Source organism: Amblyraja radiata, chromosome 6 (assembly GCF_010909765.2).
Source record: "Amblyraja radiata isolate CabotCenter1 chromosome 6, sAmbRad1.1.pri, whole genome shotgun sequence".
Lineage (NCBI taxonomy): Eukaryota > Metazoa > Chordata > Chondrichthyes > Rajiformes > Rajidae > Amblyraja > Amblyraja radiata.
In genome coordinates, this window is record NC_045961.1 from 42,396,085 (window position 1) to 42,419,340 (window position 23,256).

A 23,256-nucleotide genomic window follows, 5' to 3' on the forward strand; every position below is an offset into this window, starting at 1 on the left:
ATACACTCATATTATCAGCATTAATGTTATTACACTCTTGATAATACTTTATTACATGCGATAGAACATTTTCTATTACACTCACAGATCACTATTAAAACGTGTCCACAGTTTTCTTTTGACCAAGTGAACAAGATTGACAGCAACCATTTCACTAAATGTATGCAGAAATGTCAAGTTGAGGTGAGTAATCTTGAACAGAATGAATATTTAACATAGAAATATAGTTCTGCTATTGTTCAAGAATCTGATTAAACAAATTGATTCCTTGTATTATCAAATCATCACCTGCAGTTCAAGATATATTCACTATGTGGTGAATACATAATTCATTTTCCATGAGCATCGATAGCCAAAGTTCACAGGTATTTTGCATTTGAAACGTATCTCCTCGAAAACCAGACGCAAAAACACGAAGATTTTTACAATTTTTGTAGGGATTTAACATGAGTTCAGAAATCCACTCCTTGGTCAATTATTTCCCCAGATTTTGAATAAAATTGTTCTCAAAACTTAATTTTTAAAATATAAACGTCACTCACCAGCTGCTGACGTTACAATGCCCACATGCCCACCAATCCAGGCCCACCTGCATCCTGCCCCCGCCCCCCGCCGCTGTGGATTAAAGGCACAGAGATATCGAGAAGGTTCTGCAGAGCAAAGATTCTACAGCTGCGTTCCGCTATAGCTGCGTTCCGCTGTAGCTTCTTTGTTCTACAGATCTCGGGGCAGCGACTCCTCACGCGCTGAACTTCTCCTCATAAGTTCCGCTGAACTTTCTCCTCATAAGTTCCGCTGAACTTTCTCCTCACAGCCGGAGTAGCTCGCGAAGCCCCGCCCGCCTGCACCTCCCATCCCCTGCGCGCTCATTCCAGCTGTGGGTTTCCAGAGAGTCAGAAGCCGGTGCTTTGCTGTGAACGCTCGCTCCTGGGCGAACGCGTCTTGCCTTAGCGGCTTTAAAGGGTCTCTGACTCCTCCCTGTTCTGTGTTCCTCTCTGTGAACGAGCAAGTTTTGCAAATCCGGAGGACAGGCGAGATCCTGGGGAGGTAAAAAGGGGGAGTGGGGGGATTGAGGGAGAGGAGGGAGTAGGGAGGTAGCGGGGGGAATGGGAGAGGTGAGGAGGGAGAGTGTGGGAATAGAGGGAGAGGAGTGGGGGTGATAGGGAGTGGGGAATAGATGGACTGCCCCCACCCCTCCCCCTCCCCACTCTTCCCCCTCTCTCCCCTTCCCTCCCCACTCTTTCCTACCCCATCTCCCCCTCCCTCCCCACTCTCCACCCTCTCTCCCCCCTACCCCTCCCTCCCCTACCCCATCTCCCTCTCCCTCCCCTACCCCATCTCCCCCTCCCTCCCCTTCCCCTTCCTCCACACTCTTCCGCCTCTCTCCCCTACCCCATCTCCTTCCTTCCCTCCCTCCTCCCCTACCCCCTTCCCTCCACCCCATCCCCTCCCTCCCTTCCACCCCCCCACCTCTCCCCCTCCCTTCCCTGCCCCCCTCTCAGCCCCCCGCTCTCCTCCCCTCTCTCTCCTCCCATCTCTCTCACCCACCCTCCCTCTCCTCCTCCCCTCCACCCCCTCTCCCTCTGTCTCTTTCCCTTCTGTCTCTGCCCCTTTCTCTCTGTCTCTCCCCATTCTCTCTCTGCTCTCACTCTCTACCCCCCTTCCCTCTCTAGACGCGCCTGCGAGCTGGGGGCTATGCGTCAGTGGATCGGGCGGTTATGGGTTAAAAGGAGCAAATTGATAATATTAATATAATATCAAGGGGGGTAGTTAGCGTGTGTGCGGCAGGGTAGTTCGTGTGTGTGACGCGGCATGCCGCCCCCCCTCCCCTCCCCCGCAACCACACGTTGGGGGGGACAGACCCAACGGGTCTGCACTTGGTCTAGTTACATTTTAAAAAGGCAGTAAGGTGGAGGAGCGACTGTTAACTAATGATGGTCTTTGCGCAATAGAGAGGGGTGATGCAAATTCAGGAAACCATAATGAAGAAATGGCTTAGTTGGAGATAAGAAACAAAGGCAAGAAATCACTTGTGATGTACAGGCTCCCTATCTGCAATTACAGTGTAGGATAGGGTACAAAGGAAGAAATAATGGGAGCTTGTCGGTAAGGTACAGTGATGATTACACGAGGTTTTTATCTACATGGTGAAACAAATCAGATAGGTGATGGGAGCGTAGCTGAATAATTCATGGTGTTTTCGGGGTAGTTTTTAGTATAGTATATTTTGAAGGCAACCACAGAGCAAAATTTACTAATTTTTTTATTGTGTGACAAGACTAATTAACAACCTGAACTCCAAAGACGTACAGGTATGTAGGTTAATTGGCTTGGCGTGCGTGTAGGATAGTGTTAACGTGCGGGGATCGCTGGTCGGTGCGGATTCAGTGGGCCGAAAGGCCTGTTTCGCGCTGTATCTCTAAACTAAACTAAATCTCTAAGGCAGCAGCAAAATAAAAAGCACATTTTACAAGTGAGGAAAGAATCGGTCCAATACTGGTGCTTTAAAATTAAGGACAATTCTGAGGGCATGAAAACAAAGCTAGCCAAGTTTAATTTGCAAATTAGATCAAGGGATTGCTCATACCAGATAAAGTGGTAAATATTTAAGAGGATCTTTCAAAATATACAAAACAGATATGTTTGAATGGAATAGAAAAATTCCAAGGTTAGGAATCCCCTTCCACAGTTAACAACAAAATTTAAAGATATCAAATTTAAAGAAAACAATTATTATTGCACAAAAGTGAATAACAGGTTAAAAGATTAGGCAGAATATAAAAAGCAGGAAAGAATAACCAAAAACAATTGACGAGGGAAAACATGGAGTACAAATTAAAGCAAGCTAAGTAAATAAATAATACATATTTCAATAATATTTCAAAAAGTGAATATTCATCTTATAGCAAGTGAATATGGGGAATTAATAATGGAAAATAAGGAGATTGCCGATTAATTGAACTGGCATTTTGAAATAGTCAGTCATATAGCATGGAAACAGACTCTTCAACCCACCACCCACACCGACCAAAAAGCCCCATCTACTCCAGTCCCAGCTGCTTGCGGTTTGGCCCACATCCCTCCAAACCTGTCCTATCCATGGACCCGTCTAAATGTTTCTTAAACATTGCGATAATACCTGCCTCAACTACCCCCTCCAGCAGCTTGTTCCATACACCCACCACACTTTGTGCAATAATGTTACACCTCAGGTTCCCGTTAAATCTTTCCCCATCACCTTAAACCTATGTCTCCTGGTTCCTGAATCTCATACTCTAGGCAAAAGACTCTGTGTGTTTACCCAATCTATTCCTCGCATGATTTTGTACACTTCTATAAGATTGCCCCCCATCCTCGTGCGCTCCAAGGAATAGGGCCCTAGCCCGCTCAACCATCCCCTATAGCTCAATCCCTCGAGTCCTGGCAACATCTTGGTAAATCGTCTCTAAACCCTTTCCAGCTTGACAACATCTTTCCTATAACATTGTGACCAAAACCTAATACAATACCCTAAATGTGACCTCACCAATGTCTTACATAACTATAACATGACCTCCGAACTTCTATACTCAGTCTGCAATATAGGACAACATCACAGATATGGCACTAAATTGTAAAGTGGAAGGGGGAGAAGGGGAAGAAACTCAAAATAATTTTTGATTACCATCAGCAGGAAAGTGATATGAAGCAAATTGTTGGAGCAGCAGGCTAACAAGTCTAAGTATTGATGGCCTTTATCCTTTTAAAGGTGGCAAGTTGGATAGTAAGCACATTTGTTTCATTATTTCCAAAATTAGAAAAAAACAAATGTAACTCCTTTATTCAAAAATGGAACCAGAAATCAGGAAACTATACTAAGAGCATGAAACTGTTGAGAACATGTCAGAAGCTATTATTAAAGATATTTTGTTTAAGAAGGAACTGCAGATGCTGGAAAATCGAAGGTACACAAAAAAGCTGGAGAAACTCAGCGGGTGCAGCAGCATCTATGGAGCGAAGGAAATAGGCAACGTTTCGGGCCGAAACCCTTCTTCAGACTAATTGCTTATTAAAGATATTTTAGCAGGACACTTATTAACATCAAGGTTATCAGGAAAAGTCGATGTGGTTGTGAGAAAGAGAAATCATGTTTGACTAGTTGAATGGAATTTATTTGAAGGAATTACAACTGCAATGGATGAAGTATGCATCATGCTTAGAAGACATTTTATAAGACATCACATCAAGTCAAGGATTACGGTGCAGGAGGTAACATGAAGGCATATAGAAGACTGAACAGCTCAATGAACAGGATTTAATGGTTAAAGGACACAAAGTGCTGGAGTAACCAAGCAGATCAGGTAGCATCTTTGAAGAACATAGATAGGTGACGTTTCAGGTCACGACCCTGCAGAAGAAGGGTCTTGACCCGAAACATCACTTATCCATGTTTTTCGAGACGCTGCCTGACCTGCTGAGTTACTCCAGCACTTTGTGTCCTTGTGTGCATTAACCAGCATCTGCAGTTCCTTGTATCTAGGATTAAAACAGTCCTTTCCCAGTTGGCAAGTTGTAATGAGTGGTGCATTTCAGAGATCAGTGTTATGGCCTCAACTTTATCAATAATTCCTAAAAATGATATGGATGAAGGCTTAAAAAGAGTTGGTGACACCAAAAATAGGTAGGAAATTAAGCTGTGAAAAGGACATAACCCGACTATATCCTTTTGTAGTTTTATTAAGTGAATTGACAAAGAACTGGCAAATTGAGTTTAATGAGATGACATGTAAAAATTATCATTTGGCAAGAACAAAATAGTAACTCTAAATATTATCTCAATGGTTGGGAGACTGCAGAGCTGAGATGCAGAGGGATCTGAATGACCTAATGGATGATTTGTAAAAGGTTAAAATGGAAGCACTACATGTAATTAACAAAGCAAACGGTGAGATAATATTTATTATAAAGATGAAGGTTATGATACTTAGGACATTTAGAGTACTGTGTACAGCGTTGGCTTCTTTATTTAAGGATGGTGTTAATGCGCAGTAATTAGTTCAAGGGAGGTTTACTAGACTATTACCTGGGATGCATGGGTGTATTATAAGGCAAGATCAGACAGTCTTATATTTGTTGGGGTTTGAAGAGTGCGAGTGAATTGGATTGAACCATTCAAATTCCTGAGGGGTTTTGACAGGGTCGATGTAGAATGTTTCCTCGCATGGAAGAAAATCTTTCCTCGTGAGAGGTTTTTAAGACAGATGTAAAATATTTTCACTCAATGGATCATGAGACTTTGGAAAGGATATTAGAGCCAAACTTTGTGTATTTTTAAGGCAGGGGCAGATTAAATCTTGATAAGCAAGTGGGTAAAAGAAGGAATGTAGAATTGATGTTAGCATTAGATCAGTATTGCAGCTCGAAAGACAATGCGGCTCTCATCTACACCAACTTCATGTTCATGTATGTTCAACCATAGAAAAATCAATTGAGAATGTATACACAGTAACCTGTGTGCATCAGGACTGAAGAATGTTTATCTTACCTTCATTGGATTAAGAAATATTCCTGCAAAGGTATCCAAGAAGATATTCAACATTGTTTTAATGTCTTATTAGCAAAAAGTTCAATGCCTCCAGAAAGTTTAGCAAAGGAACATTGACACCAAGCAAATTAGGAGAGAAATAATGACAAGAATAACTTGAGCATTCAAGTGAATATTTGCATACTTACTGTAATATCTTTTTGGAAATTTATGTTTCACATTTTTAGTTATATTTAAAAAAGTTAAAATTCTAAATTGCAAAGAACATCACCTGTATGATTAAATAGGAACAGATCAAATAACCTTGAATCAAAGGCATTTAGAAAAAAAACATTAACCAAATGAATACACTGTGTACAATTAATATAAAATTTATTTCAGCACTTGTCAAATAACACTCTGAAAGAATTATTTTTTTGTACAGTGTTAATCCAAGATCATCTAAATCTCTGCTGCCAATACCACATGCTGCACCAAGCCCCATTCCTCTGCGTATCATGACTTCCTGATTCACCAAAGCCCGATTTTAAAATTGTCATACAAATTAATTTTATTTTCCCAATGAAATTTATTAAAATTATCACCTGTACATTTATACAATTAAGTATTTATTTCAATACTTACAGTGCAAAGTTTAATTTAAGCAGGGCAGTAGATACAACAATTAAAGTAGAAATGCTTCACTGCATTAGGCAATTTTCAAAATTTAAAATGTTTCCATTAAAATGCCTCAAGGGTTCTGTCAGCAACAGAGGAAACAAAGTTCAGATCATAATCCATATACTAAACAATACTGTAACCAGCACTACTGCATATAGACTACAAAACCACAGAAACAATAACCGCATATCTGTGATTTAATGGTAAACATGCACTTTGGTTCAGTTTTCCAAATTTTATCTGGAATTTCAAAACTTGGTTATTTGCTTCCTGCAAAATTTGTAAGTTTTAGTTCTTAAAAATTAGTACATTGTAGTACAATTTGTAAATTACTGACGATCATCCAAATGGCCTCATCTTAAACAAAAAAGGTTGTCGTAACTTTGGAATACATCAAAAATGTAAAAAATATACTGGAGATTAGTTATAAATGATATCAAATAAAATGCACCGACCGAGACAGAAGTGGTATGGATTTGGAAAATACAAAAATAATTAAGGTATGAAGCGATGCTCCAAAGAAAGTGCAATTTTTTATTTTAATCCGTTACTGCTTGTAATAGATGCGATGGGACTGCAATAAGTGTTCAAATCCACTGTTCATTAATCCTTTGACATTTGCTGATATTGACCTCCTAAAGAAACATATGACTAGCCTGAACACCTACTCTAAATCAAGTTCATAAAATTACGTGTTTAGTATTATGTACAATCAGTACAGAATGGAAGATTACTTCAGCCAAAGCTAAGAGAAAAGTTTACTCATTATCAATAAATTAATTGCATCATGGATAAATATATGGCTGTAATTTAAAAAGGCAACCGGTTACTCAACAGGATCAAAAGGTGCTTCGTCCTAACTTGCAGGAATTTCAGGATAGTCAAATATTATTTCAGGAAATGGTATAATTACAGAGGCAGATCCTTTATTTAATTGGAATTTTCGATAAAGCAGTCACATAAAAACCGTTTCAAATTCTACGTGTAACTGTTAGGAATAAGATCTAATCAGTCAGCATCCTTCCAACCCTGTTCCCTTTAAAACTCTGTGGAAATTACATGTATATTCAGTGTATAGTTTAGACAATCATAGTCTTGTAGCCTTTCTCTTCCTCTTTCTCCCATCACTGCTCATAGGTGTCCTCCTATCCACCGTCACCTGTCGGAAGCATTTGCATTTAAAAGGTAGGCTTGAAGTTTAATACTTACTAATTCACAGTGTAAACCAGCTAGTCAGCAAGTTATCACACCTTGTAAATGGCTGATAACATTCTCATTAAGGACATACTGGCCCAAAGTCAACTGTGTGACATTTACAAACTTGGTTCATCTGGAACTAAAAAAGACAAAGTGTTGGAGGAACATTGTTTAGGGTCCTTCAGACTGAAGAAGGGTCCCGACCAAAAACATTGTCTGTCCATTCCCTCCACAGATGCTGCCTGACCCGATGAGTTCCACCAGCACTCAATTTTGTTTGCTCAAGATTCCAACATCTGCAATTTCTTGTGTCTTCATTTCTAAATGGTTAATTTATGTCAATTATTGGACAGATTGCAGATGTTCAAATGATTGAAAATTGGAGTTCTTTGAGGATCAGGGAAAGCAGACACTTAACCAACGGAAAGACACAATTCAATAGGGTATTGCGCACACTGTTCCCAAACCGTGAGGAAATACAGAACCAAAGTCTTAGTCATGATACAGCCAAGTTTTCAAGAGATCAGCTTGTTCTCTGCATGTTGCACAATACCGTGCAAGGTATCAGCCCCAATATTGGGGCAAAATAATAGTTCCGATAACGCTTGGCTGCATTTGCTACTCACATCTGTGCAGTCAGTTACAAATATGATAGATTGCTGAAGCTTCAAGCAGATGCTGACTGGTAACGACTCCTTTCTGGATTAGCAGCATGGTCTTCTTCTTTACTGTGGCCTGCAGCAAAGTAACTTTGAAATGATTGATACCCAAAGTTATGGCCAATATTTCAGGACTGATTTTTAAGACTGGCATAGTTCTGTTTAGTGGCAGGCAGTTTGTGGGACTTTTTAGCGCAGTGGATATGAACAAGACTCCCATCTGGGTATCGCACAAACACTGGTTCTGTGAAATAGCCGCAACATACTCGGCAGACTTTTTTATCTGAAAGTTGAATACTGCCTTCTCTTGATTTTACCTGAAAAGACAAGAAACGTGTAAAGATAAATAAATTAGATCATTGCACAAACTTAAACCTTAAACTTGCATTGGGGAAGAAAAAAAACATGATACAGTTAATGCAATCACTTTGTGTGCACTAATAGGGACTCAGCAAATAGAATTAAAGGCAACTGTATAATAAGCAGGCACTTTATAACTTTGATTCAAATACAATTCTGTGCTGGGTGCACAAGCACATACATCGAATGTTTGCTCTGCAGAGGTAAAACTGAAACAGGCTTTCCATAACAGTGCTCTGAACATGCAAGCAGAGAATATATTGTGGTTTTGTTGGGACTTCCCTATCCACCATGTTAATGGAAGATAGATGTTACTTATGCCCCTGTCCCACTTAGGAAACCTGAACGGAAACCTCTGGTAACCTTGCCCGCGACCTAAGGTTTCCATGAGGTCGCCGGAGGTTTTGGTCACTCGCCTGGAAAGCCTCGAGCTGGATCGACCAAAGTGTGAGCTGCATCTACTGACCAAAGATCCTATAGGATCTTTGCTACCGACCGCACACACACACATCGCGAAGGTGGGGGCCATGGAGAGAAGAGGAGCACTGTCTGTGCGATGAAGAGGAAGGTAAACGGCTGCCACAGAGCACGATAAGTCCTTTAGAGAGCGCGGGGGGAGAGAAGGGGAGAGAGAAGGGGGAGAGAAGTGGGGAGAAGGGGATGAGAAGGGGAGGAGAAGGGGGAGGGGAAGAGAGAAGGAGTGGAGACAGTTTTAAGAAGTTTAATAAAGTTTAGCGGGCATTATACCTTCCGGTGGCTCTTCTAGGTCGTGAAACTCCAATGAGTCAATCAAAATGGCCGGTCAGCGAAGGAGATGGCCTTCAAGCCTGTAAGTAAATAGCGACCCCACTCCACTGGCTTCGACCAAACGGCAACCTATTTTAAGTCGAGGCTGGTGGTTTTGATTATGTTGAAATAATCGCTGCAAAGGCAGAATTTCTGCTGCCTTCAGCTCCCTTGAAACTGACGGCTTGAAGCAGCGCTGACGGCACGTGGGCTGCACAGCCCTTCAAGGGTTACAAGCACTGCGGACGAAAGGCACGGAGAATTATGCCTACCTAAGAGATCGATCTCTTAGATAGGCATAATTCTCCCATGCTTTTATTATTTATATTTAGTTATTACCATTTTATAATTTTAGTCAGGTTAGGCAGTGCCTACCTTGCTTACCCTGACGGCACGTGCCTTCCCTCTTAACCTATCCTATCCATATACCTGTCTAAATGTTTCTTAAATGTTGCGATAGTACCTGCCTCAACTTCCTCCTAGTAGACAGAGAAAGAATTGGGATTGGGAGATGTGAGTGGTATAAGTGAACGTTTAGAAGTGGCCTTGTTTGTGATTGAGGCAGTAAGAATTGAGGCCGTATAAAATGGTACGATCAAGTGAATGTTGTAAACACGGGGTGGAAGAGAGAAGATGGAAGCTACTCAAGGGAAGACAGCGGAGCATGATAAAGTCAAGGCAAGATGAATTTCAAAAAATCTCAACGAATCATTAATGTGCACAATTTGAGGAAGGAAAGTTGAAAGAAAATAAACATGATAGGTTGAAGAGATCAAGAATTTTAAGAAAATGTGAAATTATAATACTTGAAGGAAAAACAACACCAAGTGTGAAGAAAGTGATGAAGTGGCCAACTTTGGAGAGTTGGAGATGTCAAATGATAAATATCAAAAGAAGAGTAGGTTTCAGTAAATGGTTCAACGGTTCTTTTATCGTCACGTGTACCAAAGGTACAGTGAAAGATGTCAACACCTGTAAACCAAGTTTTTATTGAGGCCACTGAGGCATTGCAAATAAGAATATTAAGAATATAAACAACAGAAGTGGCAATAGGGAGATTCAACCCCTCATATTCTGCCATTCAATAGGCATGTAGCTGGCCTTCCAATTCAGTGCTTTTCCAGCATGATCCTTATTACTTGTTTTGTTTTAATGGTTTGAAAATGTATCAAACAATGGCATATCAGAAATATTAAATTAAGATGGTAGATGGGAAAGAACTTGTTCACAGCAATTATTCATTCTGGGGATAGGTCAAGCGATAGTCAATGAATCTTGACCTGCTGGCATGGCCCTTGGTGAGTGAGATGGAAAGAAGACACAAATTACAGAAGCACATCAATGCAAATGTTCTGGAAATTTCAACATAATTTGATTAAGTAATAATTTAGGTTAGATCCACGAAAAACAAAATAAAACATTGTGATAGAAGTTCCTCCGTTTTATATAGCTACTATGCAATGTAAAGTAATTGAATTGAGTTTAGTTTATTGTCACGTGTACCGAGGTGCAGTGAAAAGTTTTTGTTACGTGCTAACCAGTCAGCGAAAAGACAATACATTATTACAATCAAGTCACTCACCTTTGTATATTTAAAAATTAAATTTTCAGATTTTGCCAAGTTTGATGAAAGTTCTGCAGTGTATTTTGCATGAAAGCTCCCTCTCATTGCCTTGGTTAAGAACGGTGACAGCAGTTGCAATGACCACTCCTCTGGGACAAGCTGCAGGACTCGAACTGCATCAAACTGAACAGCATGGTTATTCAGAAGGTCCACACCAGCCATTATTAGCTCATCGCTGCTAACATCAGGGTGCAAGTACAGTGTTAATAACATGTGGAAAAGCTTCTGTCTATGTGAAGGGTCCTTGTCCTTGGAATTCCACAAACAGTAGTCCTCAGCAGCTTGGAAATCCTTTAACCTGTGAACGAGGATCTCAAGAGCTTTTTCATGTTCTTCCAGTTTCCCATGCAATATTGCACATTCCATAAAGAGGTTAGTCTCTTTAACTCGACCTTTAGTGCGGAGATAAGGGGAAAATAGATTTTACAGCTGACGACACAAAATCTTAAGCTTGTATTCCCGTAAATGACACCCAGTAAAACTCCAAGAATCCACCATTTGGAAAACTTAATGGTTTGGCATGTATCACAAAGTAATGTTTCTCTAGTTTCCCCAACTCCACCAGGACACCGGTTCCTGGCCTCCCCCAAAATTCATCAGGTTAACTGGAAATTATATTACAATACTGTGTAATATCTTGAAATAAAAATTAATCAAAAGTACGCTGGAGTGTTAATAGGAATCCAACTGTCCAGATCAACAACCAGGTCAGGCACCACCATGAGAATGCGAGATAGAGTCTAGCTAGATAAGATCTAATAAGTATCTAGTATGTATCTACGAGTGGGAGAGTCTAGGACCAGAGAGCATACCCTCAGAATAAAAAGACATACCTTTAGATAGATGAGGAGGAATTTCTTTAGTCATGTGAATCTGTGGAATTCATTGCCACAGAACGCTGCTGAGGCCAAGTCATTGGGTATTTTTAATGCAGAGAATGACATATTCTTGATTAGTAAGGGTGTCAAGGGTTATGGGGAGATGGCAGGAAATGGGGCTGAGAGGGAAAGATAGATTAGCCATGATTAAATGCTGTTTTAGTACCGGACCACCTTGTTCATGTTAAATCTTGCCCCATTCACCTCAATCTTATGTCATCTGGTTTTTGATTCCCCTACCCTGGGTAAAAAATGATCAAAGTTTTACTGTAGCTGGATCCAGGAGTTAGTTTTCAAAACCAAAGATCATCCTTTCATGCTAGAGGCAAATACAAAGATCTGAATGCACAGCAGTGCACGCACCTAGCCAAAATAAGACACTGAAGAGATGAGGTCAGTCTGTAGCTTGATAAGAATTAAGTCTGTTTAGATTTTTCATTATTTAATGATGAACAAGTCAGGCAAGAATTATGCCGTTCTAGCCCATATAGTTATTTGCTGGCATTACAACAGGTCACACTGCTAATGTTAACAGTACAGCTGACAAGTGAAACTCAGGCTTTACAAAAATGAACAGCTCTCGCTAAACTGAATAAATTCAGGGTTCAGTTAGAAGAATCAAATTTTGTCGTTAATGTGGTGTAAGCATAACTTATAAGTTACAGTGCCATAGTAAATATCTAAGAGAAAAATGTTAACACGTTTTACCTAGCAAAAGATGAACTCTGTAAAGATTAGAGTGCTGGAGCAAGTTTTTAAGAGTACAACGTGCTGAAGTTAGTTCTTCTGAAACATTTCCCTCCTGGGATTGCAAATCTAGCACTTTATCCAAGTATAATATGGCCAAGTGTGTGTGGAATTTCTCCTTCTGCAGATGCAAATAGAAAAGGATAATTCACTTGAAGGATAACAGAAAATATAGTTCTGCTTCAGCAGTCTGAGAGTAGTTCAATGCAGTGCAATGGAATTTTCTTGTCTATTACATTTAAAGTCAAGTTGTGAAACGGTTTTGGACATTAATTGGAACTGGGCAACAAGCAGCATATACAGCAAAACAGACTGTTGAATACAAAGAGGCAAGTTTCAGACTACAGTACGAATTAGGTAATATACATACATGTTTGAACATATTTGATGTAACAAGCTAGCTCCAATGCAAGACCAATGCAAAAGGTCCTGCATTGGAGCTAACAATGGAGCTAGCTAGCATTGACACAACAAATTTTACTCCACTGAAAATATTTCAGATTTCATCAAAAAATCTTATAGACAAGCAACAAGCAAATTGAACATTCAGGTAAACCAATAAAGATGAACTCTCAACAACTAGATCCTTGGATGAGATGTGTGCGTGGGTGAAGGAAAGAAGATAGACGGGTTGAGGGACTACTAGCTTTTTGGATGCATGAGCTAAAAAGGGTCAGATTTATTTCTATACTTGAGAGAAAAAAAATCAATTATGTATGAAGACAAATGATCATTATTTAATATAAAAATTATTACTACGCTCCAAAGGATTCTTCAGAGGATAGGTTTATGGGTCTGTTAAACTGCTACAAGTAAAATTTCATTGTTCTGTTGTCAGTACATATGACAATTAAACTCTTGGCTTGACCTGACTTGAAATAATAAGAATTATTCTTTAATGCTGCACACTGAAATAAAGGTACTATCCAGCATTTTATGATTAAATCTTTAACTTTACACAGTATCTGTGTAGCTTATAGGTTTCAGCAGAGTACAGAAAATTGTATACAATACATTTTAATCTTGTCTTTTCCATGATAGTAGTACACCAAATAATTATAAATTATAAACATGGGAATATATATTTTAAACGGCAAACAGCATTTTCACATTAATTCGTTTGCTGAAAATTCACCTGAATATTTCTTTCAAATACTAAGTGTTCCAAATAGACAACAATAGCTTTCTTATACTTGTGAAGGTAGTTGACAATGTCATCTGGATTCATACAGGTTGTCTGGTTTTCATCAAGTGGTCGCCTTGTGAAAATCTGGATACCAACCTTAATAGGAATAGAAAATGACAGCCATATCACTGAGGATTCTTACCGTACCATATCCTACACACATTCTCCTGACAATGTTTTTTTCAGTTTTAGTTTAGTTAAGTTTAAAAAAACAGCGTGGAAATAGGCCCCTTTGACCCACCGTGTCCATGCCGACCAGTGATCACCCATACACTAATTCAGGGGTGGGGAACCTGCGGCCTTAAGGCCGCATGCCTTCTAGGCTATTAAGTGCGGGCTTATGAATGAATTTGTGTTTTTATTAATATGTTTTTGTTCGTCTTTTATTATTTTTATTTTAATCTTAAAATGAACGCAATTAAAATACCAAAGAGTAAAAGAAGTTTCAACTAAATAATCCTCCCCGACTACAACTGACGGCCACAATTAAAACATTAGTAAGTTATGATGGCTATTTTAACACCTGTTATGCTCATGATTTAGTTCTAATGCGACTCTAGAATGTACGTTAACTATGACATGCACAAAAAATGCTTTCTTGCTTTTCAACCACTTACTGCTGCGAATCTACATTCTCCTACCTAACCCAAATCAAGACGCCCTAAAGGTCACAAATGACAGATACCCATCTTGAAGATCATCTGAAACTGCGTACCTCCATGTTGCAATCAAATATTCAAATGCTTTCCCACAAAAAGCAGTCACAACAAAGTCATTAAAAGGTTAATTAACTTTAGAATTAACTTTTTTTTTTCATTTTCTTGAAGTTAGTACATAGTAGTTAGATTTTTACAAAATAATGTACATTTTGAAGTATATCTAATTGAAGTTTCTTAGATGCGGCCATATTAGATTACAGCTAACTTAATGCGGCATTCCAACATGAAAAGGTTCCCACCCCTGCACTAGTTCTAGCCTACACACTAGGGACAATTTACAGATGCCAATTAATCTACAAACCAGTACATCTTTGGGATGTGGGAGGAAACCAAAGCACCGGATTAAACCCGGACGTCCACAGGGACAATGTACAAACTCCGTACAGATAGCATCCGTAGTCAGGATCAAACCTGGGTCTCTGCCGCTGAGGACCAAAGAGCTCATTGTGGACTTCAGAAGGTCTAGGGGCGGCACGCACACACCCATCCATATTAACGGGACGGAGGTGGAACGTGTCTCCAGCTTCAGGTTTCTGGGGGTCAACATGTCCGATGACCTCTCTTGGACCCACAATACCTCAACACTGGTCAAGAAGGCTCACCAGCTTCTCTTCTTCCTGAGGAGACTAAAGAAGGTCCATCTGTCTCCTCAGATTCTGGTGAACTTCTACCGCTGCACCATCGAGAGCATCCTTACCAACTGTATCACAGTATGGTATGGCAACTGCTCTGTCTCTGGCCGGAAAGCACCGCAGAGGGTGGTGAAAATTGCCCAACGCACCACCAGTTCCTCACTCCCCTCCATTGAGTCTGTCCAAAGCAAGCGATGTCTGCGAAGGGCGCTCAGCATTGTCAAGGACTGCTCTCACCCCAGCCACAGTCTGTTTACCCTCCTCCCATCCAGGAGGCGCTACAGGTCTCTCCGTTGCCGGACCAGCAGGTCCAGGAACAGCTTCTTCCCTGTGGCTGTTACATTACTTAACTCTGCACCTTGGTGATTGCCAGTCACCCCCCCTCCCGGACACTCCCTACCCCAGAAAAATTGCACTACTACTACTGTAAGTACGTATATATATTTATTGCTCATTATTCTATGTTCGCTCTTCTGGGGAGATGCTAACTGCATTTCGTTGTCTCTGTACTGTACACTGCACAATGACAATAAAGATTGAATCTGAATCTGAAACTGGTAAGTAGCAACTCCACCACTGTGTCACAATGCCACCGTTATTCTTTTAATTAAAAACTCACTTCACAGCACGATTCATACAAAGATCACAACGCCAGTTCCTCAATTTTCAAAAAAAATCTTTTAGATTCCATTTCATGCTGCCGTTAGCCATTTGCACCATTTTCACCATGGTAACAACAGACCTGTCCCGTACATAAAATTAACTAGTCTTGCTAAAGCACAAGTCAAATATTAGTTCATATGAATGACTTGAATGGAATATTGAAAAATTAAGTGTATATAAAAATAAAAATATTAAACAAAATAAGTTTTAAATCATATACAGGTATTTATTACTTATTATAAATTATGTATTCAAATATTTTGGATTGCACCAGTGCAAAAACAATAGCCCAGAATTTAGCTGTGATCCAGTTCTCTACCACCTCCACCTTTTTGGTAGAGCTACAGAGGAAGTTTCCAACACTGCATAGTGCTTACAAAGAGAAGATGGCACCTACCTTCAGCGATGTAAACAGTGTTAACTATTGCAGCCAAAATAGTTGTGCACAAAACAACTTTAAATAAACTTTGGCAGTTAACTAACATCAATTCTAGCATTGCCATCTTTCTAAGATGTTAAAAATTATAAATGTTCCAGATATTCACCGAACTTAAAATTTACTCAAGCTATGTAAAATAAATCTCAAATATTTTAAATACAGAGTATTTAAATAAACAATTAAATACTAAAAAAGTCAATACATAGTACTTTGGAGTTCTTCCATCTTATTATTGAAATCAATAGAGAAATTAGCACTAGTTTTTCGAACAGACGCCCCACCATTAGTGGTGGGAAAGCAGAAACAACTTCAACCCCCAGCCTGGAGTTTATGGCTCCAGTTCCATAGGGAAATGTGTGCAGATAAACAAGGATCTGCTGGCTTTCTTTTGTGCATTCTACAATCCGATTAAGAAATGTTAAGACAATGACAACTCATTTATTATCTACATAATGAAACAAAAGTCAAACCTCTTCACTTCTCTGCAGGACCCAGTCAGTGTACTTCCACACCAGTTCATGATTAGAGCAGAAGCTTAGGAAATCCACAATATATTCAAAAAGATCTGAGCGGGTTGCATCCTGGAGCTGCCCATCAACGATCTTTACCCACAACTATAAGGAAAGGAAAAAAATGTGTCGGAAGGAACTGCAGATGCTGGTTTACGCCGAAGATAGACACAAAATGCTGGAGTAACTCAGCGGGACAGGCAGCCTCTCTGGATAGAAGGAATGGGTGGCGTTTAGGGTCAAGACCCTTCTTCAGAGTTAGACAATAAAATATTAGTTTATAACTGCCTCTAATCAGAAATAGAGAAAGAGGTTTCAGTGGAATTTGCAGGATTCCTTTGCAGTATCCAGAGACCATTGTGTCAGAATAAAAGGATGTACCTTTCCAAGGGAGATGAGGAGGAATTTCTTTAGTCAGAGGTTGGTGAATGTGGAATTCATTGCCACAGACGGCTGTGGCAACCAAGTCAATAGATATTTTTAAGGCGGAGATTGACAGATTCTTGATTACTAAGGATGTCCCGGGTTATGGGGAGAAGGCAGAAGAATGGGGTTAAGATGGAAATATACAGTGTTCTCCATAATGTTTGAGACAAAGACCCATCATTTATTTATTTGCCTCTGTACTCCACAATTTGAGATTTGTAATAGAAAAAAAATCACATGTGATTAAAGTGCACATTGTCAGATTTTAATAAAGGCCATTTTTATACATTTTGGTTTCACCATGTAGCTGTTTTTATACATAGTCCCCCCCATTTCAAGGCACCATAATGTTTGGGACACAGCAATGTCATGTAAATGAAAGTAGTCATGTTTAGTATTTTGTTGCATATCCTTTGCATGCAATGACTTCTTGAAGTCTGCGATTCATGGACATCACCAGTTGCTGGGTGTCTTCTCTGGTGATGTTATGTCAGGCCTGTATTGCAGCCATCTTTAGCTTATGCTTGTTTTAGGGGCTAGTCCCCTTGTTTTCTCTTCATCATATAAAAGGCATGCTCCAGTGGGTTCAGATCGTATAATTGACTTGGCCACTCAAGAATTGACCATTTTTTAGCTTTGAAAAACTCCTTTGTTGCTTTAGCAGTATGTTTGGGATCATTGTCTTGCTGAAGAATGAACCGCCGTCCAATGAGTTTTGAGGCATTTGTTTGAACTTGAGCAGATAGGATGTGTCTATACACTTCAGAATTCACTATGCTGCTACCATCAGCAGTTGTATCATCAATGGAGATAAGTGAGCCAGTACATTCAGCAGCCATACATGCTCAAGCCATAACACCCCCACCACCATGTTTCACAGATGTGGTATGCTTTGGATATTGGGCAGTTCCTTCTCTCCTCCAGACTTTGCTCTTGCCATCACTCTACTATAAGTTAATCTTCGTCTCATCTGTCCACAAGACCTTTTTTGAGAAATGTGGTTGCTCTTTTATGTACTTCTTGGCAAACTGTAACCTGGCCATCCTATTTTTGCAGCTAACCAGTGGTTTGCATCTTGCAGTGTAGTCTTTGTATTTCTGTTCATGAAGTCTTCTGTTGACAGTGGTCATTGACAAATCCACACCTGACTCCTGAAGAGTGTTTCTGATCTGTCGGACACGTGTTTGGGGATTTTTCTTTATTATAGAGAATTCTTCTGTCATCAGCTGTGGAGGTCTTCCTTGGCCTGCCAGTCTCTTTGCGATTAGTAAGCTCACCGGTGCTCTCTTTCATCTTAATGATGTTGAAAATAGTTGATTTTGGTAAGCCTAAGGTTTGGCTGATGTCTCTAACTGTTTTATTCTTGTTTCTCACTCATAATTGTTTCTTTGACTTTCATTGGCACAAGTTTGGTCCTCATTGATAAACAGCAATAAAAGTTTCCAAAGGTGATGAAAAGACTGGAGGATAGACTAGGTGCTGCAAGCTCTCTTATACCTACATTAAGGAGGCATTTAAACACACCTGATTAATTACAAACACCTGTGTAGCCATGTGTCCCAAACATTATGGTGCCCTGAAATGGGGGGACTATGTATAAACACTGCTATAATTTCTACATGGTGAAACCAAAATGTATAAAAATGGCCGTTAATAAAATCTGACTATGTGCACTTTAACCACATGTGATTTTTTTTCTATTACAAATCTCAAATTGTGGAGTACAGAGGCAAATAAATAAATGATGGGTCTGTGTCCCAAACATTATGGAGGGCACTGTATGTTCAGCCATGATTGAATTGCAGAGTAGACGTGATGGGCCAAATGGCCTAATTCTGCGCCTAGAACTTATCCCTTTGCCAAAGTGATAACAACTATTAAGTTACAACACAAGCGTCTTCATTGGGTACACTGTCAGCTACACATCTATAAAGTACTTATATAGACATAATATACATATCTATATACAAAATATGTTGTACCATCTCATTATCAACTACCCCCTCTCCACCCACAAAAAAGGTTGGTGCTGAATGACATTTCAGATTTTAAAAAAAATCAATGTAACAGCAAAAACATTAATTTATCATGTAGTTTAAAAACATACTTAATAAATTAATTGCTTTTCTTTAATATTTGCCTTAATAAAGCAGCTTGATTTGAACATGACAAGTTAATCTCTTCTAAGGCACCAAATACACGAGAATCACTTTACCCAGATCCTACTCTGATCATGAGCAAATCGGACGGAGGCCATTTCTACTTTTTAATTTATCTGTCCTGGCCCAATGTGATCTCTCTCTTTTGCAGAGGAGGCAGTAGTTTAATTATTGCCCTGAAATCCTGCAGATGCTGGAATCCTAAGCAAAAAAAAAAAAAAAACTGCTAGAGGGACTCAGCAGGCCAAGCAGCATCTGCAGAGGGAAATGGACAGACCACGTTTCGGGCTGGGATTTTCTTAGTCCCAATGAAGAATGTCTGTCATAACACTTCATTTACAAGGCATTATTTTTGAACCTAATTATATTGTGTAAAACCTCTAGTGCAATAGAAAAACATAATTTAAAACTATCCAATTATATTTATTGGTGCCTCTAATTTCTGTGGTTACATCACTTGGTCACAGTTCCCATGTTACTAACTTATCTAATCGTACATCTTTTCTCATGCCTGCCTGCCTACCAACTGAGAGAATTTAGTCTATTTCTTACAGGTAATTTCACAAAGGCAAACAATGAACCAAAGGCAAATGTTAAAAGATAACCAAGAAAAACAAAGCACCACTTTACCTGTAGTGCTGCTTCATTTTGTCCATTATAGTGATAAAGAAGACCAAGTGCAAAATATCTGTTCAACAAAACACATTAGCACTCGTTAAACTTTGAAAAGAGATCAAGATGCTATAGTATTTACAATGTTGCCGCTCCCAAAACATCAGCAAACATTCACACAGATACATCCAATGTATCTCTGTGGTGCTTTTCAGGTAGTCACTGGGTCCGTTTGCTATGTGTGGGGGGGGGGGGGGGGGGGGGGGGGGGGTGGGGGGGGGGGGGGGGGGGGGGGGGGTTTAAGTGGAAAAGGTACATTTAATTTCTCACAGTAAATAAAAAAATCAATTAACAACTGTAGAAGCTGAAAGTCTGAAATAAAAAAGAAAAATGCGCAGGTCACACATTTGTGGAGAGAGAAACCAATTTTACTCATTCATCAAAGCAGAGAAAAGTTGATGAAAAGTCATTGGCTATTTCTCTCCCCATCGATATTGCCTGCCTGCTGAATGTTTCCAGCATATTTTTATTTTATCCTTTCACTTCCCTATTGGCTCCTCAGTCACAATCCCCACCCAAGTTAGGTAACAATAAATATTTTAGTTCCAAATGCATTGAAAGGAACTACAGATGCTGGTTTATACCGAAGGTAGGCACAGCGGGTCTGGCAGCATCTCTGGAGAACATGGATGGGTGACGTTTCGGGTCAGAACCCTTCTTCAGACTGCAGTCTAATGAAAAGTCCCGGCCCAAAACATCACCTACCCATGTTCTCCAGAGATGCTGCCTGACCCACTGTGTTACTCCAGCACTTTGTGCCTACCTTCGGTATAAATAATAGACACATAGACACAGTCCTCCACGTGACCCCACCACTCGCCACATCTTGCCATCTCCCCCCCCCCCCGTCTGCTTTCCGCAAAGACTGCTCCCTCCGTAACTCCCTGGTCAATTCTTCCCTTCCCTCCCGCACCACTTTCCCTTGCAACCGCAAGAGGTGCTACACTTGTCGCTTTACCTCCCCCTTCGACTCCATTTAAGGACCCAAGCAGTCGTTCCAGGTGCGACAGAAGTTCACCTGCATCTCCTCCAACCTCATCTATTGCATCCGCTGCTCTAGATGTCAGCTGATCTACATCGGTGAGACCAAGCGTAGGCTTGGGGATCGTTTTGCCGAACACCTCTGCTCGGTCCGCATTAACCAACCTGATCTCCCGGTGGCTCAGCAAGTCAACTCCCCCTCCCATTCCGAATCCGACCTCTCTGTCCTGGGCCTCCTCCATGGCCAGTGTGAGCACCACCGGAAATTGGAAGAGCAGCATCTCATATTCCGTTTGGGCCGTCTGCACCCTAGCTGCATAAACATTGAATTCACCAACTTCCAGTAGCCCTTACTGTCTCCTCCCCTTCTCAACTCTCCCTCAGCCTTCGGGCTCCTCCTCTTCCTTTTTCCTTTCTTCTCTCAGTTTCCCCACCACCCCCCCCTCCCCCCCCCCCACCCCAATCAGTCTGAAGAAGGGTTTTGGCCCGAAACGTTGCCTATTTCCTTCGCTCCATAGATGCTGCTGCACCCGCTGAATTTCACCAGCACTTTTGTCTACCTTCGATTTTCCAGCATCTGCAGTGCCTTCTTAGACACATTGTGTCTATCGTTTAGTTCCAGATATCATCTTTATACAACTCCAAAGACAAGTGGTGATTCTTATTCAATAGTACAAGCATTAAACAGTGAGTAGTTACTATTTTTTTCTATTGTACTAATTTTGAAACTTCGAATACCCGTTGTATAAGATTTGATTACAAGGTATCTTTTTTTTTTTAATGGTTTTAGTATATGATTTCAATGAATATTCCAACTATTTTATCTTTAAATTTAATGCAGTTTTTAACTTACTATTTATTATTCTCCTATTTTACATGCATTTTACTTCAAGAGTCAAGACTGTTTTATTGTCATAAGTCCCCAAAACAGAACAATGAAATTCTTACTTCCAGCAGCAGAATTTCATGTGGGCACTTGGTATCATCCCAAAATGATCTCTTGAATTTTCTTCTCAATTTAGTTCTTTTTACTTAAACAAATTCTTGTATTTTTGGGGTTTACCCTTTTCTCCCACCTGCTGGCTTCAATTTCAATGCAATACTTTTATCCATTTAGGACATTGCTTGTATTTATGTTGGGTTTTTTAAATCCACGTGATTTTTCCATCATTAACAATTTCCTTTCAATTCATTATGTATTAGCAATTATATCATGTGATGTTATTTTAGTGAGACTCAGGAAAGTCGATTGGAAACCATCTCCTCTACACAGGGTCAAACAGTCAACTCATAGTCAAATAGAACATATTTTATCATGCATGCTTCCAAATTCAAATCGCAATTAAAGTCTCAGGCTGAAATGGCTATCACGGGACTGTGTCACCTCAAATCTATTTGTTTTAAATACAACGTTAGGGTTGTCAAATTCTTTGATGTACCAAACATGGGGGAAGACAATGTTGCAAGATCAATTAAGTGGCAATGGCAATTAAATGGCAATATTCAGATAGTGTAGAAAAAGATGAACAAACCTAATCCAAAGTATAAACTGGGTGAGCATGAAGAATAGTGGTTTAATGTTTACAATATGGAGATGGCAGTAAAGAAGATTTCAAATCAAACTGTATATAGAAATAACAAAAAAAAAGGATTGCTTCACTATGTTAAGAAAGTAGGTCCAGAGGAAATAAATATAAACAATTTGAAATATATCAGAGACTATAATTTGTAACGGTATGCTCAGCTCTATAGGAGAAATGGTGAGATATCATAAGATTCATTTGGATTCTGCTATGATGAGACAGCATGGGCATTAGATAAACTTCACTTGGCCAAATGACCTCTTCTCTTCCTTGTTTTTTCTGTTGTTCTTTAAGGTAACAATGACCCACATATTTATAATAGTACAAGCCATCTGGTACATACTTCTTGCATTTTTCCAACCAAGGAACAGCATCCACTAAAAGGCAGGAGTTTTCAGAAACCAACAAATCCAGCAGGCTGTCATGGTTAGCTTCAGCGTATAATTTTAGCAAGGCTGTGTCAATTTCTTCCTTGTATCCATTTGCTACTTCGGTGCTTCGAATCTCATTCAAGTAGCTCATAAGGAAGCGCTTGCACTTTGTTATTTTTTCTTGGTCACCCTGCATTAGTTGATTTAAGTCAGCATATTCATGTAATGAGGGATGGGACCGTATAAACATAGAGGTCGAAGGAAGCAGTAATGGATAGAGAGACATCAACTCTCTTACATCGAGCTGACCACTCCTGCCAATAGAAACAACATTCAAATAAATACATCAGTGATAAATACAATGTTAACAGGACAGCCAAATCATTCAGACAATCATGAATAACATGAGAGCACTGCATAGCACCTGACAAAAGCTTTTCACTGTACCTCAGTACACATGACAATAAACTAAATGCAACAT

The 23,256-nt window shown here is 39.9% G+C and overlaps 1 protein-coding gene across 2 annotated transcripts in view; it reads right to left on the reverse strand.

The window, feature by feature from the left end:
• Positions 1–5,875: 5,875 nt before the first annotated feature.
• tgfbrap1 (transforming growth factor beta receptor associated protein 1) overlaps positions 5,876–23,256 on the reverse strand; it is a 44,104-nt gene continuing 26,723 nt past the window's right edge. For both annotated transcript variants that reach the window (XM_033022611.1, XM_033022612.1), the window contains exons 6-12: positions 22,748–23,089; positions 19,799–19,856; positions 16,545–16,688; positions 13,571–13,717; positions 12,397–12,556; positions 10,769–11,202; positions 5,876–8,357 (exon numbers count right to left, since the gene is read on the reverse strand). In XM_033022611.1, the coding sequence (XP_032878502.1) occupies positions 8,169–8,357; positions 10,769–11,202; positions 12,397–12,556; positions 13,571–13,717; positions 16,545–16,688; positions 19,799–19,856; positions 22,748–23,089 (1,474 nt within the window). In that variant the 3' untranslated portion in view covers positions 5,876–8,168. The remainder of the gene's footprint in view (positions 8,358–10,768; positions 11,203–12,396; positions 12,557–13,570; positions 13,718–16,544; positions 16,689–19,798; positions 19,857–22,747; positions 23,090–23,256) is intronic.